General features: G+C 33.0%; 2 protein-coding genes across 2 annotated transcripts; one reads left to right on the forward strand and one right to left on the reverse strand.

Annotated features, from left to right (window-relative positions):
* Nucleotides 1-3,082: 3,082 nt before the first annotated feature.
* Nucleotides 3,083-5,267, forward strand: LOC124819587 (DPP6 N-terminal domain-like protein). Its single transcript, XM_047291140.2, has one exon. The coding sequence runs from the start codon at nt 3,105-3,107 to the stop codon at nt 5,172-5,174; it is 2,070 nt and encodes a 689-aa protein (XP_047147096.1). The 5' UTR covers nt 3,083-3,104; the 3' UTR covers nt 5,175-5,267.
* A 3,570-nt stretch (nt 5,268-8,837) lies between these two features.
* Nucleotides 8,838-12,426, reverse strand: LOC124819589 (cyclin-A1-4-like). The gene is made up of 11 exons (XM_047291141.2): nt 12,088-12,426; nt 11,626-11,998; nt 11,387-11,523; nt 11,145-11,237; nt 10,839-10,972; nt 10,641-10,716; nt 10,481-10,557; nt 10,349-10,382; nt 9,455-9,604; nt 9,232-9,366; nt 8,838-9,152 (listed from the first exon to the last, which is right to left on the reverse strand). The coding sequence occupies exons 1-11, from the start codon at nt 12,274-12,276 to the stop codon at nt 9,090-9,092; spliced, it is 1,461 nt and encodes a 486-aa protein (XP_047147097.1). The 5' UTR covers nt 12,277-12,426; the 3' UTR covers nt 8,838-9,089.
* Between the last annotated feature and the right edge of the window lie 7,216 nt (nt 12,427-19,642).

Here is a 19,642-nt window from a genome sequence, read left to right on the forward strand (position 1 = left end):
TCCCGACGTTGATTCAGGAAACTCAAATTCCAACATTGATTCCTAATTAAATGTGTCTGAAATAGTAACTGACTATACCTTATCTTGTATTATTGTCAAGTTTTCTGAAAATTAATATTTTATTTTATTTAGGTCGTTAGTTTTATTAGCGTGGAAAGTTGAATCCCTCGCTTTTTTTTATAAATTCTTCGAATTAACTTAATATATATTTTTTTAATGTTAGTAAAAAAGTTGAAATAACTTTTTTTTTAATTTTTTTTTCTAACTTTTATTATTAAACTATTTTATAGCTTTCCTCCGAAAATAAATCTTATACTTTCCTTGAAAAGAATTGTTAGGTAGCACGTTTCACATGTTAGTTCCAGGGCCTTCCACATTATCCTCTCCTTAGATTCTGCAAGTGTCCTCACAGGTCCATCGATATTAATTATGATGTTGAAAAAGTTATAGTTTTTTAATTAATATTAACTATTGAAACTAATTTTTTTTTATCAGATTATTGATGTCATGTTTACATCGTTAGAGATAAACATTTGAAAGTGGTATGACTATGATTTGATATCCAATTTCAACTCCTATTTCATGTGTCAATTCCTTTTTGTTTTTTCTGTTTATCGATTAGTTTCTTTATCTTTTATAGTAATATGCTCTCTAAAAATTTAACTGAAAATAGAAAACAGAAAAATAACTAGTAAAATTATAAGGAGAAGTTATTACTCTTTGAAAATTTAGATTGATTAAATGAAAATATTGAAAGTGAAGCTAAGAATAATGAAGTTAATAATATTTAAGTGAGCTTGTGACGTTTGGAATATATATCTAATAATGAAAATTTGACATTAATGAAGAAAATTTGTTTTTCTATTTAAACGAGAAGAAAAAAAGGTAAAGAATTCAAAAAAGTGTTTTCTCTAAATAAATACACAAAAATTCTATAGAATAATAATAGTATGATACATATTTATATTTGATACGTGTTATGAGAATAAATTATTATAAATAAAATGTACTTTTAAAAAGAAAAATAAAAAAAAAAGATAAATATCAAATAAATTATCAATATTATATATGTCATCATGACCTTAATTTTAAATGATGCTTTCTTATATTAAAGTTGCTTTTGTATCATTTCCCGTGTTAGTTAATAAAATGTGGACGTACGAGATTTTTTCTTTTTCTCTCCAAATTGAAAGTGTTATATATTTGCTTATAAAATATTGTTATTTGTTGTGTTATTTGCTTATAAATTGAAAGTGTTATATATTAGGCATTAATTTTATTTTTCAAAATTTAAAATAAATTTTACTTGAGATCATCAAAATCACAAGATGATTTTAAAAAATTATATGCTGTAAAAAATTATAATAGTTAGTTATTTTGCTTATTATTTTGTGTGTAGATTGAGAATTACTATTAAATATCATTCATACTTTCTCTTAGTAGCTTATGTTTATCGAGTATGCTTAGTTCAATTTTTCTATGTCTTCAATGTCTGTACTCTAAACTGTAGGGGTATATATATATGTTAAAGGTATTCTCACGCTGAAGGCAGTAATCCAATAGATCGGATCATACTAAAATCTTAAATTCGTAATAAATGCAATCACCTAACTCCTTATCTCTGATGTGTATTTATAGATTTTGAGATAGAGTTATGATTAGATTTAGAGATTGTGCTTAACGTTATATAGGATTTGAGACCGCTCGTCTCTCTTACTCTAGTTGAACGATCTCTCAATCGTATATACGGGTATACAATACACATATGATAAGGCTTGAAAAAATAAAAATTTCTGATTATTTTAAGTATTATTTTTTAAGAGTAATTACTGAAGCAACTTCAATTTTAATAATAAAAAATAAAAAATAAAAACTAAAAATGGATGGAATGAAGATCGGAAGACACATTATTAAAATTGAAACAATACCTACTAATTTGATTAAATTTTTTGTTATGACATTTGTTTATATATTAAATTTAAAATTTGCATACATAGTGTCCTTGTTATTTTTTTGATGGTCTAATATAAAAGCACTGTTGTGCTTAGTTTTTAAATATTTTTACCTTGATTTTTAAATTTATGTAAAAGCATTATGTTTCGGGTATAGGGTGGAGGATCTCCACAAAACACATCTTCACACTTTGCTTTAAGTTAGTTTAGGTAATTTTTGTGTTTTAGTCAAAATTCTTTATTGCTTGTGCTCTTTGGAGATACTTGTTAAAGGTACTTTGCCGCTCAAGTTAGTAATTAATCTAATAGGATGTTAGAGCGAAGTCTTAAATTCACAATAAATGAATGACCTCTATTTATAGGTTTTGAGATGGGTCTGAGATTAATAAAACCTTAATCACAGCTCAACCATAGTCCAAAACCTATTGAGCAATGCTTATCCGTAATCTTAGTTTAACGTGGTCTTTAGAGATAGTTGATGTTGAGAAACGTTTGTTTGGTCTTCTCTCCTTCTTAGCCGCTTGATTAATGAATTGTTTATCTTATTTGATGCAGATTGAGTTGTTTCAGAGATGAGGTTCCTATAATGATCTCATCCAATAAATTATCCGATCAATTCTATAATACATTCGTGTAGTCATACAATACATATTCATAATAACATTGCCGTTTCCTCTTATCTATTATCCAACAATAAACCAATCACCCTGCTCTTGGATTCTCCTTAATATTATACCACTCCTCAACAAATATTCCCTCCTTTCACTTTTTTATAAGACAAATCCTCAACAAATATGCTCTCCTTTCACTTTATTATAAGACAAAGTAATTAATCTCCACTTTAATTTAAAAAGGTAAAAATTGATATTATGAAGTAACTATGTTGTTTTCATCTTTATTAAATATCTTCTGATGACGTCACTGCAGACGAAAAGCATGAGCTTAAAAATTAACTTAACTACAATGATTGAATAAATAAATAAATAAAACAGCGCTCGAAAGAAGAAAGAAAAACCTGTGGCTATTACTTTATAAATAAATAAATTATAATAAATTTAAGTGATGAGGAGAATTTGAAAGGATAAGGTGGGCCCACTGATTTCTCTTCAAAGTTTCTACACAACACTGTTAGTGCAGCTCAAACACACTCTCATGATGAAGACAACCCCCTCACCTTTTACGTTTGTAGTAGTGCTACTGTTAACGCTGAGCTGTGCGGCGGAGGAGGAAGCTTCCACCACCATCATCTTCACCACCCTCGGCAGATCCTTCTACGCCTTCGACATCTACTCTCTTCCACTTCACCAACAATCTCTAAACCCTAGCCAAGAACTTCAGCTCACCGATGGCCGCTCCGTTAATTTCAACGGCCATTTCATTTCCAATGCTTCCGCTATCCAACTCCCTGCACACTCTTCTCCTCTCCAACTCGTATACATAACGGAGAGAAACGGCTCCCCGTCTATATTCTACGACGCCCTTTATACTTCCACCACCACAACCAGATCCTCTCATGAATCTGTTGCTGCAGAAAGAATCCAAATCCCTCTGTTACCGAACAAGCCCACCGACACATATCCAGTCTCCATCAAAGACAAACCCAGTGTCACCCCCGATGGGGAATTTTTAATATACGTTTCCACACACGAGGACCCTGGTTTACCACGAGCCAGTTGGGCCGCGGTTTACTCCACCCACCTCCAATCGGGCCTCACCAAGAGACTCACACCCTACGCTGTCGCTGATTTCAGCCCAGCCCTCTCCCCTTCCGGTCTCTGGACCGCTGTCGCTTCCTACGGCCCAGATGGTTGGGCCGGCGAAGTGGAGGATCTTACCACAGACATCTACATCTTCCTCACTCGCGACGGAACTCACCGAGTCAAAATCGTCGAGCATGGAGGCTGGCCCTCCTGGGTCGACGATCGGACTCTATACTTCCACCGACGAGGTGACGACCAGTGGTGGAGCATTTACAAAGCGATTATCCCCTCCAACGGTCCCGTTTCCGTTGACTCTGTTACCATCGAGCGAGTCACTCCACCAGGTCTCCACGCCTTCACACCCGCCACCTCCCCAGACAACCACAATTTCATCGCCGTCGCAACGAGAAGACCGGGCTCAAGCTTTCGTCACATCGAATTATTCAACCTGGTGAATAACGAATTCACGGAGCTGACTCGGTTGATCTCACCTCGTTCTCACCACCTCAACCCCTTCATCTCACCCGATGCATCTCGTGTAGGCTACCACAAGTGCAGAGGAGAACCCAACGCTGACAGCAGCCCCCAGTTTTTACTCGAAAACGTTCGGAGCCCCGTCCCCGGTCTATCTCTATTCCGGTTCGTCGGTTCTTTCCCGGTTTTCTCACCCTCCGGAGACCGCATCGCGTATGTTAACCTTCCAGGGATTTACGTGGTGAACCGGGATGGCTCGAACCTGCGTAAGGTTTCCAATGCGTTGGCGTTTTCCACGGCTTGGGACCGGGTTCGACCCGGTGTGATATACACTGCGATTGGGGAAACCTTTGCCTCTGAGAGCTCGCAGGTTGATATCGTGTCCATTGACGTTGATAACGAGAACAGTGTGAAGAGGTTGACCTTGGACGGAAAGAACAACGCGTTTCCGTCACCCTCGCCTGACGGGAAACGGATCGTGTTTCGGTCGGGTAGGTCGGGTCATAAGAATCTTTACATAATGGACGCTGTTGATGGAGAGAGTAAGGGGCTTCAAAGATTGACGGAGGGTCCGTGGACTGACACCATGTGCAGCTGGTCACCGGATGGGAAATGGATCGCTTTCGCGTCGGACCGGCATGCGCCGGGAACCGGGAGTTTCGAGTTGTACCTGATCCACCCGGATGGAAGCGGGCTGCGGAAGGTGATTGAGAGCGGGTCGGGCGGGAGGACGAACCACCCGTATTTTAGCCCCGATGGGAAGAGCATAACGTTTACTTCGGACTATGCGGGTATATCCGCGGAGCCAATCTCGAACCCGCATCACTACCAGCCCTATGGTGAAATATTCAGGGTTAGATTGGATGGGTCGGGTATAGAAAGACTGACCCATAACTCGTACGAGGATGGAACACCTGCTTGGTCACCCAAGTATATACGGCCAATGAATGTTGAGATGGCAAAGGGTGGACCCTACTGCTCCTTCGAAGATTGCCATTGGCTCAACATTATGCCCAATTCCTCCTCAGCTTTCGCTGCTGCTCTCTAGTGCACTTTCTAATATAACACTCTGTACCACACCACTTCTAGGTTTAGTTTTCATCAAACTTGGAAGGCATTAAATAAATAACTCGTTACTTCATTCTTCCTCTTCTCTTTCTCCATTGCATCTGCTACTACAAAGAACCAACACGGAAACAAAATAATAACTATCCAGTATGTCCAACGACTTCACTCCAAGACCAACCCAAAGGTGGGATTTCATCATATTAATCGATCAAAGTGGATAAATTTAAAGTATAATATAATTCTGATTAATTAAGATTATTCTAATTAAAGTTAGTGGAGTTTGAATAGTTGTTAGACACATCATAATAAAAAAGTTCACTGTAAAAGTTATAAATATAAATTCAAGACGATAAGTTATTATTACATATTTATTATTTTGAACTTTAGACCAAACTAACTTCAATATTAGATATTACTCGTTGAAAGTAATATCTAAAATCATGGTTATGATAAAGAAAGAAACATTTATATCTTTTTCTGATCGATTAAATCCTAAAAAAAAAATATTTTTGTAATCTAGAAGATAATTTATTAAAACCAATATCTAAATTTATGAACAAAATATATAGACTTAAAAACTTTAATCGATGAGGATGTAGAGGTGCATGAGGAAATAAAATAGAATGAAAGATTTTCTTATTTGAAATGAAAGATAGTATGTGATTAATAAGATAATATGGATTAAGAATAGAATAACCCAAAAATGTTGAAGAATCTCACCATAAACTAAAAGTGATGAATTATTTCAACAAAATGTTTATTTATGCGCTCAACCATCTCGTTTTATTAAATTGTATAAGTACAAGAAGTTTGGTGAAGAATGTCATGAGAAGTCATAAAATGTTTAAAAGAATCGGGAGGGCATTCACGACTATTTCACTTCACAAAGTTCGAATACAAATCCCAAACTGAGTTTTAATTTTATTATAAAAATATTAAAATATAGAAAATATCTCAGAATGATTTTTGGTTAAAAACAAACAAATGCATATAGAATAATCATCAATAAAAGAAATAAAATGGTGAAAGCCTAAATTAAACTCAACACAACTAGGTCCCCCAATGTTAAAGTGACGCAAAAGGTGAGGTAGCATATTGTGAGACACTTTGAGGAAAGGAACTACGATTATGCTTTCCTAATTGACTTGACTTAGACAACAAATTAGATAAATTTGACAAACTAGAAAGTTGTTGCAATTTGATAATAGTGGGATAACCTAATTGAGAATGAAAAAGAGATGGAGACTCTATAACTATGACAAGATATGTAGAAAGGTGGAGATGATAAAGGCCATAAAACTCACACTCGATGTCGATTATTTGTCCCAAACTCCATTCTTGTAAACAAACAAAAATTTTGGTAAAAGAAATAACATGATCAAGAGAACAAGTTAAATGACTAATGGACAATAAGTTAAAGGAAGACCAAAGGACATAAAGAACATTGTCAATGGTTGAAGATGAAAAAATATTAACATTACCAAACCATGAGATAAGATCCTAGACTCATCAACCATTATCCGAAGAGGATAAAGAAGAAAACAAAGATTTGTTACCAGTAATATAACATGTGGCACTTGAGTCAAGAACCTAAGGTCCAAGAGAAGAAGGTTGAGTTAGGCCAACAAAAGATAGACATGTGCATGCAACAAAAGCAATGAAACTAGAATTATGATGATCCTTATACCATTTGAAAAATTCATTGAAAAGAGCGTATTAGTCTACGCACGCTACTAGAAGAAGTGGTGGAAAAATACATGGAGAGAGAAAAATATTAAAAATCCAAGGTTCTCCAATAAAGTGAACAAACACAAGTACTGAAAGAGGAGAAGAAGGCGACCTCAATGCAGTTGATTACTACCCAAATGATATGATCCTATCCTGGAAAGAGTATGATTATTTTTTAATTTGCTTCATCTCGTAGCATAAACAAAGAAAATTAGAATCTAGCAGATTAATGAGTCAATGAAGATTTGTCACAAATATCTTAATCTTTGATAAGAACACGTGTCTATGATAAGAACTAAAAACATTCTCTCTCAATGAATTCAAAATTCAAATATTGACTTACAAAAACTTTAGGCTCTAGATATCATATTGAATATAGTAAAACTAAATATGTCTTTTGTCCCTTTACTTTCAGTGAAAATTGAAATTAGTCTTTCTTCAAAACTTTGTCCTAATTTAGTCCCCAAAGTTTAGAAATGTGTGAATTTAGTCCTTTTAACTAAATTTTGTTAGGTTTATTTAATATTTTAAATGCATTTTATGATAGCATTTGAATTGTTTACACCATTTGACACATTTTTGCGTCAATGATAATTAAGAAATGCGTTTGAAACACATCAAATAAAGTTAACAAAATTTAGTTAAAATGACTAAATTGACACATTTCGTTTCAGGATTAAATTGGTCCAAAGATTCAAATAAGTACTAATTCCAATTTTCAATAAAAATTAACGCACAAGAAACATATTTAATCCTTTTAATTTTCATCTAATTTTGCCGGTTTCAAGCAATATAATTTATTCCTATATCATAGAAAATATTGGGATAAGATAAGACGTTGTAATATGCCAAGAGAGAGGACATTCGAGTTCGAAGAAAGAGATTTGGGAAAAAGTGAAAGATTGAGAAGATGTATTTGAAATTCAAACTTTTGTCATTTCTCTATCTTGTCATTTACTATTGTACCTTTCCTTTCCTTTTTCCATTGTTATTTTCATGTTCGATCTTCTTTCCCCAGACAGCATTTTCTCTGTGAAATTGATCTGCAAGATGGGGAATATTATAGCATCCAAATGGAGTGAGCGAATCTCAATTGGATAACGATCTGCCATAGGTTGAATCAAAATGCTCACTCGTAACTCATAAGTTTTTTATATTCAGCATAATGTTGAGAGTCCCACAATCATTGTTATGGTTAAACTAAATGTCCGACACGACATGAGTGTGTCTGAGTCTCACTCTACTCTGTAACATTGTATGACACTAACAAAAGCACAAAAGAAAATTACTTCGTTGCTTGGATTATGCAGCAGGCTGTATTTTACATAATAGATTATGTAATAAAAGACAATGACTGTTATTTCAAGATCGGTTGGACCTATTAAATCACTAATATGGTTTAGCATTCTTACCTATTTTTTGGTTTCGTAAGATTCTTATAATTTTCTGACACTCAAATTTGGAAAAGGAGTTTGTGTTCTAGGAAATGTGGTTTAGCATCTTCTAATCATAATTTTGGCTTTGTTTTGTACATAATGCTACCAACTGTGTGATTCGTAACTCTGCGTAGATTAGCTGGTTAAGACTTTGTCCGAAAGAATTTCAGTCGAACATGTGTTGAACCTGGGCCGAGATATTTGCTGATAGAATAATCTCGCTGAAGGAATATTCATTTGTTTTCAGAAATATTCTCGAAGTGTAGGATATAATTTGACTTAGTAGATTTAAGGTAATCCATATTTTAAATTCATCAAGAAGGATTATTACATATTTACATGTCAATACTTTGTTGGTGGTGATGATGAGTACGGAGATGCTCATAATTTATGTTACTAAATGGCCATAATTATCCATAAATATCTAGAGGATGACTCAAAAAGCATAGTCTCCTACCTGGTGTGACACACTTGGTAAATTGGACAAAATTTAAGCATCGGCTCTCTTAGCCATTAATGATGCTACTGAAGCTGTAGCTAATAATACAAGTTGCTTCTTGAAGCTTCTGAATTTTTTTTGTGTAAATTTCAGGGTACAGAGTGTGCACCTCAATAAAAGCAGATACAAGAATTCTAATTAAGATGGAAGGGTTGGCAACTACATTGTACAGTGTAAGAGAACCTCTTTTCTGGAGACCAGAAGTTATGTCAATCTAAGCCTATATCCCTGCTCAACTCAGGAAAAATTCTGGGGGTATTGAAGGAGGGCAGTACTTCTTGGCCACGTATTTGTACTGAAACACAAACAAATTGTGAGAAATCACTCAAAACATATCATAGATAGGAGCAACAAATTTAGCGGAAGTTGTTTACCTTGTGCTGGCTATATTTCTCCCTTATTGCTGGCAAATTTGAGTTAGAGCTGTTACCACATAGGCGGTGGAGATCCTTCACGCAAACACACAGATCAGAAGCCTGGTAGAGCGTGTAATGTTGCAATGTGGAATTCTGTTGCAGAAAACAGACACAGCAAGTCAAGTTTACAAAAGTTAAAATTACTAAACGGAAACAGAAACTGTTTGATATAGCAGCTTACCCATGGTTTCGTTGAAGGGAAAAGTATAAATTTGGCCAGAAAAATTGCAGAAGCGGCTATAAGTGATGGAGCATAACAAAGCATACTGTATTCCAAAAGAGACAATTCCGCAATATAGTTTGTCAAGCACTCAAGTTGCAGCGAAGCGACCTGAAAAAAGAAAAACAAATGAAACCACTTCAGAATTGGATTTCATATTAAAAACAAATGAAAAACTATAGCGTGGTACCTAGACATACATGTGTGCACTTTCTTTCTTTGTGATAAAAAAAATTAAAAATATATTTTATAATTTTATAATACTGATTAATAAAAATAATTATTAAATTTATAAAAATTGTATCTTTATTGTTTACAATCAATTAAATTTAAAAGAAATATACATAACGGGTATGTGGCATGTATGCATTCCGTATACAAGCCCACAGGTATGGTTTTGGTCAGTGTCTCAAAATTTACTGATGTATGGAAATAAATAAATGCAGTGTGCGAAAACTACACAAAAGTGTTAGTTGATCGACAAATTTACAATTAGTAGCTTACGTTTTTGGTTGAATGCGTGTTTGGTTCAGCTTATTTTTAAGAAACTGCCTCTTCCTTTTTTTAAAAGAATTTATCTCTGCTGTTTTGAAAATAAACAATTTGTTTTCCAAATTTATGCCTAACGCTGATTACACGTGTTAGACCCAGCACCACTTACTGGTTTTTCTTTTGTTTGGTAGTTTTCATTACGAAAAATTATAGTTTGACAACATATCATCTCCCTTAATTACTTCACACTTGGTTTTTATCCAAATTCATATATTTAAAATCAACGTTATAAGAAAGAGCGCGATGGTGAGTTTACAACCAAATTATTTAAACGTCCAAACTAAGCAAAGAAGATAAAGGTACCTCGTCGACTCCTTGAGCAGCACGTACAAATCTTCTGTAAATAATACCGAGAATGACAATAGTTTTATATTAGAACGGCTTCAAATAACTTCAAACATCAATCTCATATTCATCCCTTATAAACTACAGTACCTTAAGAAACATTTTACCGTTGGGGCTGTCATTTCGAACTTGAGAAAATTTAGGACAGCAGATTCCATCTGCAAAACCTGCAATGATTCTGCTTGAGATGTGTGCTCCTCAACTACATATACATAAACAACTTGAAGCCCCAAAAGAATTCAAACCAAACCTCTTCTTTGAAGTACGTGTTATCAGTAATGTAACAAAATTCCTCCACCTGAGGTGCACAAATCTCCTCATATTTACTGCAAACAAATACCCAAAACCAATATTATAACTGCATTACTACCTTTGTTTCAAAGCTAGAAGCAACAATACTAGAAACCCATTAATGAGAAAAATTAGAGAGACTTGTATGACTCCTTACGAGGCAATCATCATGGAGGCAACACCAAGTAATTGTAGCCTTTGTCTGTTCATCACATTTCCTGAAAGATAACGATCAATGTAGTTTACCGTCAAATACAATGTATCGGGTACTAGTCTATACTCTTCAGCCACCTGCAATTAGAAAATTAATTTAGCATGAAGCCATATACAAAAACAGGTGTGGCACTGAACTGGAAAGAATAGCAACATTCCCCCAAGAATAAAACATTACCTAAATATTCCTATTTGCAATATAATAATGTTTGAATTTAACATGTGTTAGCTATCAACAAACATCAATTACCTCCACAAGCCAGTCAATCAATATTGCACGCATACTGGGGTTTATGTCCTTCTGAATTCTCTCCATGAAGTCTGTGGAAGGCCTTTTCTTTGCCTAATATTTCAAAAACCGGAAAAGATTAGACCAATACCAGATTCTAAAATAAAAATTTTAATAGACACACTGGACGTGCTTATTCTGATCATAAAACCAAAAAAAACAGAGCTCAATGCATATATTTTTCAAATGTAGCTTAACTTTACCTCAGATGCACGAAGGTGCTTGTAGATATCACAAGCAAAGGATGCACAGAGCTGAGGATCAGCGTAATTGTTATCAACATTGACAAACTTGTCCCCTTTTTCCAACTCAACAAGTATGTCTCTACTACAAATGTTGCCTGCAAACACAACAATCAATATCAACAAATCAGAAGCCATACATTTAATTAAAAAAACAGACTAAATAGTTATATTTCTAGTAGAAGTGAACAAAATGAAACCTGATTCGGTAGAATCAGATATGTTGAGATTGCTGAAAGTTTTCCTCTCAATTGAATCAACAGCCGCCACATCACTATTGTCCACATATTCAATGTCAGGGCTCTTGAACGAATCACAAGAAGACATCGACTCATCCATAGAAACCGACATTGCATCTGATTTACAAGGTGAAACATCCAGCACCGGAGGCGGAACAGTAACAGTGACAACAACTGGAGGAGGAGGAGCTTCGTTCCTCGGAGGGAGAGAATTAGCCTTGGGAAAAACAACCGCATTAGTAGGTTTGACATTCACCAGCGTGGGCCTTTTGTTGCCTGAGAAGGGCGGAACAACCTCTTTCTTCGTCTTCGCGAGTTTAGCTGCGCACGGGACCTAGCAATGCGAAATTCGCAAGAAGCAACAGTTAGTGATGTTTGCGGAGTATTAATTTTGCAGAATTAGTTGAAAGATTGAATTAGTACCGAAGAGGACGAGTTGCGGTGAGCGACGGTGTTGGTGAGGTTAGAGAGAGGTGGACGCTTCTTTGGCACGTTTGTAGGAGCCGCTAAAGAGGATGAGGTGGAGGAGGAAGAGGTGGTGGATGCATGGCGCTTCGCCAAAGACGACGTCGTCGAGGAGGAAAACGACGAACGACGATTGTGTGTGGTCATTTTGAATTTTGGCTTCCCTGCCTCTTGCTGTGTACAAGATTCAAGAAGGAGGCAAGAAAGAGAACGTTACTGTCTTTTGTGCTTTAAGCTTCGAATGCTTCTTTGTTTTTTAGAGACTTTGGCAGCGAAAAGAGAGAGAGAGAGAGAGGGTGTGCGCGAATGTGAGTGAAATAAATAGAGTGAATTTATTTATACAATTTAATAATGAGGCGGGGGAGAAGAAGGTTTGAAATGGCGAAGCATCTGGACCGTAGATCAGGGCTTGATGAGGAGCGGGGGGCGCACATGCGGGCCCCGCTTCTGCCTATGTTTTCAAATTCGTTTTAACAGCGCTCTGCCGTTCTGTGATCTGATTGGCTGCCACGGCCACGTAAGCATGGAGAGAAGCAGAGAATTGGAGCTTTGGGTTTGAATTTGAATTCAAACGGTCACTGGATCTGTCGTTTGCAACTAGCGGACCCAAACCAGTCCCAATTCCCAACCATGATCGTGCAAATTGTTAATGAAAAATTTTCCAATTCTGCTCCACATTTCAAAATTATTCTTCAAAACACCATTTAAAACTTACCTTATTCAATGGAACAAATACTATTTTTAACACGATAATAATGCCATTTTTTGGACGTAAAATGTTGAATCACAGCTATTGAATTTGGTAAGAAATGTTAACGAGTACCACGAATTAGTACTGATATTCGTGATTTGGAGGAATGTGCTAGAAAATCAATTTCCATGATGCCTCTTGAAAAATAACTGTCGATTTATTTGTGCCAATTTCAAATTTGTACTTGGAAATGGAATGTTACGTAATTTTAAACTTGTCTCTTTTAAGGCAAGAAAATATTTGTATTTTCTTGCACTATACAGTTGTTTTTGCTCAGCATTTTAGTGCATTTGGCAACTTAATCACGCGCAAACAAAATAAAACTAATGACAGGGTTCAGGATTTCGAGGATTGTGTTTGAAAATCAATCACATGCTCTACAAAAAATTGCTAATTTAATTGGTCAAATTTCAAATTTCTGATTAAAGAAGTATCCGTTTTCAAATTTAATTTGAGCAAATTTCGAATCTATACTTGGGATAGGCTACCCAAGTTTAAATCTCCATTGTTTAAGGAGAGAAACTCTTTAGCGTAATGGTGCTTTTTTCACCAAAAACAAATTGCCACAACATAAGTAGAACTTTCTTTTTTCAAGATAAAAACATAAAAAAGTTCAAATATATATATATATATATATATATATATATATATATAGAGAGAGAGAGAGAGAGAGATATTTTGGTAATGTAATAAAAATGCAAATAAAATGTTAATGGCAGGAATAATCGTGATGATTATTGTTCTATGAGATAATGTTAAATAGTGATAATAATTCAACTAAATATATTATTCTCATTGTTTATGATCGTGTAAGAGTATAGTAAAATAAATAGGGTTAAATATGTTTTTAGTCCCTAAATTATTGGTCGTTTTTTGTTTTCGTTCCTCTTTCAAAATAAGGTACAAATTTGATTCTCATTTTTTTCAAAATTTTGGTCTTAGTCCTCGAAAACTAACACCGTTAAAAATGTGGTAGTTTTCGAAGTTAGTTTTCGAGAACTAAAACTAGAGTTTCGATTGTATCTTATTTTGAAAGAGGGACGAAAACCAAAAACAACAAATAGTTTAGGAACTAAAAACATATTTAACCCAAATAAATAATACGCGTGAAAAAAAAAAGTTCACAATAGTGGAATTGTAATATTTAATTAAGAAATTAACAGTTTGGGTGATCTAGAGATTTCAATTTTCGTTTTAAGATGCATATTTAAAACACAAAAAGTAATCAAATAAATGGGATTTTACTTGGGTTTTCTTAAATGTTTTTGAAGAATTTTTAAGTTAAAATACAATACGTAAAAGTCATACTCTCGCATCCTCTGATAATTTTACAAACATATAAAATTCAAAAAGTACAAAAATATGCACTACTAACATTTCCAGAATATATATATATGTGTGTGTGTGGGGGGGTGGGGGGGGGGGGGGGGGGGGGTGGGGGGCGGGGGGGGGGGGGGGGGGGGCGGGGGGGGGGGGGGGGGGGGAAGGCAATTGATAATCTAATTCCTAACAAAAAAGAATATTACAGTGATAAGATATGTTATAATTTATTATTATATCTTTTATATTAATACATTATGCGAATAAATAACATTAGAGTTAAATTTGGGAAAAAAAATACATATGAACAGTAAACCATAATTGTTTAATTTTAAGAAACTGAACGGTTAAATGCGTAATTAAATTTTTTACGAGCACTAAAATTGCATATTTACAACATTTGAGTAGACAAAAGGGTGAAATTAAGCTAACAGTATTTTTTTCTTTTAACAAATCGTATTTTCAATAACTTATAATAATGATAATAGTAGTAATAAGGGGAAAGAAGTTTGGGATAAAAAAATTCTAACCAAAAATAAGATTTCTTTTATAAATATGTATTAAATAAATAAATGAGTAAACATAAAAAGTTAACAAACATTGATAAATATTAACTGCAATAATAGAAACATCACATTTAAAAAAGGGAAATATATTAATTTGTTATATAAATAAGGTGAATGCGTTTTGTAATGATTTAATACATTAAAAGAGTAAACATATAAGTTTTTTTAAAAATATCACTACATTTTAGCATATATTTAGAAAATAACTTTAAAAATTATTATAAGTAGAATTATAGACATTAAATATTAAAAGCATATTAAAAAGTGTGTTAACTTACCGTTATTTTTTTCTAAATTAGAAACATTAAAAATCTTGGATCGTAAGTTACAACTCAATAGCCAACTGTAATATTCCATGCTGTGATTGAATAAAATTCAAAAATAAATACTGAGACTAAACGTGTATTAAGAAATCATCATAATAACATCTACTCATTTATTTATTTAATACATATTTAGTTCTAATTTATTTATTTAATATCTTGAGTAGGAAACAAAATTAGAATTAAATTATGTCAATTTTAATGTAAGTTTGCCACGTGTTTTAGTGTACTTGATAACATTTTACTTTATAGTTGAAATTTTAATCTAGACATCATTATATTTTAAAGTAGTTGTAAAATAAAATGAGTATCTAAGTTGGGAATGCTCTCAGAAAATGGAAAGAAATAAAGACTTTAGTTGGATGGATGGGTTTGAGAGATGGTGGAGATGATTTTAGAGATTTGAAAATGAATTAAGTGTTATTTTTTTTAAATGATTTGAAAATAAGTAAGAATTTGTTTGAGATCGATGATAAATAAAAAATTGTTTTAACTGATAAAAAAAAGTAAGATTACTAAAATATTATTAATGGTAAAAGTAATGTAAAATGATATTTTAGAATTACATACCTTTTAATAAAATTTATTATATATATTAAAAAAATAATAAATAATTAATACAATAATTTTATAAATATATAATAGAGAATAATATTTTTGTATTTATATAATAAATTTAAATGTCATTGTTTTTATTAAAATAAACAGAACAGCTCAGTCAATAATTCTGACTATGAAATATTATATTTTAATATTAATATTATTAATAAATGTAGACAATAAAATCTAGAATTCATTAAAGAGGTATGGAATGCAGCTTAAGAATTATAAAATAACATGAGGTTAAATATGTTATTTTAGTTTTTTCCCTTTAAATCTCTGCATATAAGAGTGATAAAAAAATCTTATATCCAGCAAATTCGCTGCCTTTATAATTCACACTCACAATTATGTTTGACTAGTAAATACATTATAACTTTTTATCCTATTCTTATAGATTCAGATATACAATTCAGAGTATTTGTTTCACATATGAGACCTTAGACAAATAAACAGTTGAAATATTAAAAATAAATTACTTGAAAGATTGAAACTATTATTTCAACGTTTTTCTTGTTTTTACAATTTCTTTTTACAAAATTTAAAAAATTGAGTCCAAATTCTAATTTATATTTATAAACTTTGATAGTGTAAAGTAAAATATGATTGAAAACACAATTAAACAAAATGAATTGGTTGAAGAAAAGATAATTTTATATTTAGATTTTTTTTTTTGTAATATTACTATTGAAGAGGATAAAAATAATGTAACATCAAATGGTTAGAATAAAAGAAATAAAATAATATAATCAAGATGAAAAAACGAAGACAAAATTTTATATTGCTCTTGATTCAATTATATTTAATTTAATCCAAAAAAAATCAAAAGGCAATAATCTTCATTTTGATTGATGATTTTGAATAATAAAATTAAAATTATAAAAGATGATTCTTTAAAAGCAATGCATTTTTCCTTTTAAAGAAGTTTTAAATTGTTCTTTTAGTGATAATAAATAAATTCATTTTCATCAATATTATAAAAGTCATCTCTTTCTTATGGAGATTTTCACATTTAGTGAATACAATATACAACTATGAATAATATTTAATCTCTTCGTTTGAGTGTTGATAAGTGATTAGGATATCTTCAATTGCATATCAGATTTGACACTTATTATGTAAATTAACAAATATATTTAGAGATAAAACAATATTTTAGCTTGAATAAGTAGAGTTTAATCAAATGCATGAATTTTGACAATATTATATTGTTTTGCAAAGAAAATCGAAAAAATGGCAAAATTGAGTCTAAGGCACAATTATTGGAGCTTAGCCAAAAGAAAGAAGGAAATATAAAGCAAGTTCATTTGAACTTTCTGGCTAAGCTCAATAAAATGGCATTAAGCCACATGAGGAAACCTTCATCACTAAAGAAGTTGGAGCATTAAAAATATGAAGATGAGTTGTAAAAAAAACCTATAAGAAGGAAAACTCATGTGTTAAGAGGGGTTGAGCTAATAAAAGATATAACCTTGAAGAAAATCCTATGGTTGAGCACAAAATGTATGGTTAAGCACTGCCTAAACTATTATATAAAAACAAGACTTTGCCTATGTTTTTGGCATCCAATTCTTTGTAGCGTTAAGCTCTTTCTCCTTGTAAACACATAAAATATTTAGAGAGGTATGAAGAGAGATCAACAACTTTGTGTGCCTAGTCTGCTTATCAATATGAGTGGCTAATTTCTTTTTGTGGGAGGTTGGATATAGTTGAACTTGATTCATCTGTATTTATTACTTCCTTAAATGATTATTTGTATCTTGTTTTAATGTGGTTTTATTTATTTTATCTGTTTTATTTAACTTAGTTGGATTGAGTTAGAAGATTAATTAAAATTGTGGTCCAATCAAATCATCATGTTCTTGATAGAGGCTTCCATATGGTCCAGAGGGCATGTTGGGTGGAAAAAGTCTTGTACAGGAAAACAAGGATTCATTCAACACAGATTGGAGGAATCGTACTAGATTTGAAGTCCCTAAGTTCCAGGTTGAAGGAATAGATCTAAATCTACATAAAAGAGTACTTTTAAAGTATTAAAATACGATGCACAATAAGTAGAAAAGAAGGGATCAACATAGTTAAAAAAAAGAGAGGAAATGAACTTCAACTTCACCATGTATTCATATGATTGTTTTCTAAAATTCATATTTTAATCACATGTGCAATTTAAATTCTTCTATAAAAACATCATTCATCATAAAGCTAGAAGTAGATAGTGGAAAATCCTTGCAAATTCCTATGGATTCGACACATGATTTATACTATAACACACTAGTGCACTTGTTGACAAAGGGTTGTTACAGAATCTTTATCAAACATGGATGGATAGGTACATATTAGCCTCATCCTCGTCCTCATCGTAATATCAGTACCTGTCCATATTATCAATTACAACAAAATTTGAATATTTCTACTCTTTTCTAATATTATTATTTATTGTTTACTTTTTTTACATGAAAATATTTAACTTTTAATTTTAAATGTTTCATCGCATAAACTTTTTCATCGAGTAATATAAAAAAGGTTTAATGTCTCCATAGATCCCTATTCTAATCTAGAATCTCAAATAAGTCCCTATTTTTTTCAGCGTTTCAATTGAGTCCTTTTTTTTTGTAAAATTAAAGCAATTAGAGGTCTGCCATCAAATTGGACAAACGGTCGTTTAAGTTTGTGTTACGTGGCATTAAAAGTGTATTCATTAATCTCACGTGGCATTAAAAATGAGTTTTGTTTTAAAAATTTGGATTGCACAGATGTTGAATCAGATTTAGGGAAGGGCAAAGTGGGGAAAATGTAAAATTTTAAGTGTAGCCTCCTGCAATTCAGAAATTCAAATGAGATTTGGGAAAAAAAATTGGGGCTCCGTATTATTAGGGTTCATGTTCGTGTGAGAGAAAAGAAAGCATTCTTTCTTCGATTTGATTCGAAGCGCAAGGGTTCGTGGGTGAAGAACATCTAATGATAGGCATGATTTAGTCAACAAGCTTGATTGCCTCATTCCAGAAGTCATTTCTCTGTTTAATGCATCAACCGAGAATCGTTCTGAAGTTAATTCTTAGGTCATGGAAGACAGTTGGAGAAAATGGAAAATAGAACAATTAAGGAGACACAAACCATGCGCTCCTGCTCTGAAGGCTTTGCAGCAAAACATCTATCAGTAATGCGCTTGATTGCAACATCAGTGCCCCTCCATTTTCTAGTGAGTTCGGAGTATCCTGCACATCTCCAAACCTGAGGGATGGAGATGATGAAGATAGTGAAGCATCTTCGATGTAGGGGTTTCCAATATTCGGTTGAGGATTCGAGCCGGGAATGACCCAAATAGGGGGTTGTGTGGCCTCATTGTGTTCCCCTGACCTGAATTTTTCCTGTATGAAGAAGAACAATGCAACACAACTGCAATATTATTTTGAGTTGCATCAACTATCAACTTTGACCTACCAAAGTTATCCAAAATCAACTCTCTCTCTACATATTTATGAGTGTTGTAACCTAAATTATCATTCCCACTGGGTTTATCAACTGGCAGAAAAGAGTAGTCATTACTTACAAAAGCAAGGGGGCTGCATTTAAATTTTTATGTTTTTCCCACTTTGCCCTTCCCTAAATCTGATTCAACATCTGTGCAATCCAAATTTTTAAAACAAAACTCGTTTTTAATGCCACGTGAGATTAATGAATACACTTTTAATGTCATGTAACCCAAACTTAAACGGTCGTTTGTCTAATTTGACGGCAGACCTCTAATTACTTCAATTTTACAAAAAAAAAGGACTCAATTGAGACGTCGAAAAAAAGAGGAACTTATTAGAAATTCTGGACTAAAATAGGGACCTACCGAAACATTAAACCTATAAAAAAACTTATCTTTTATATTATCTTTAATCCTTAATTTTTGTTTCGTTTAAAGAACTTTTGTTTTGGTAAAATAATGTTCATTGTCTCCCAACAAC

Source organism: Vigna umbellata, chromosome 2, assembly GCF_029865625.1.
Source record: "Vigna umbellata cultivar VRB3 chromosome 2, Vumbellata_1.0, whole genome shotgun sequence".
Taxonomy (NCBI): domain Eukaryota; kingdom Viridiplantae; phylum Streptophyta; class Magnoliopsida; order Fabales; family Fabaceae; genus Vigna; species Vigna umbellata.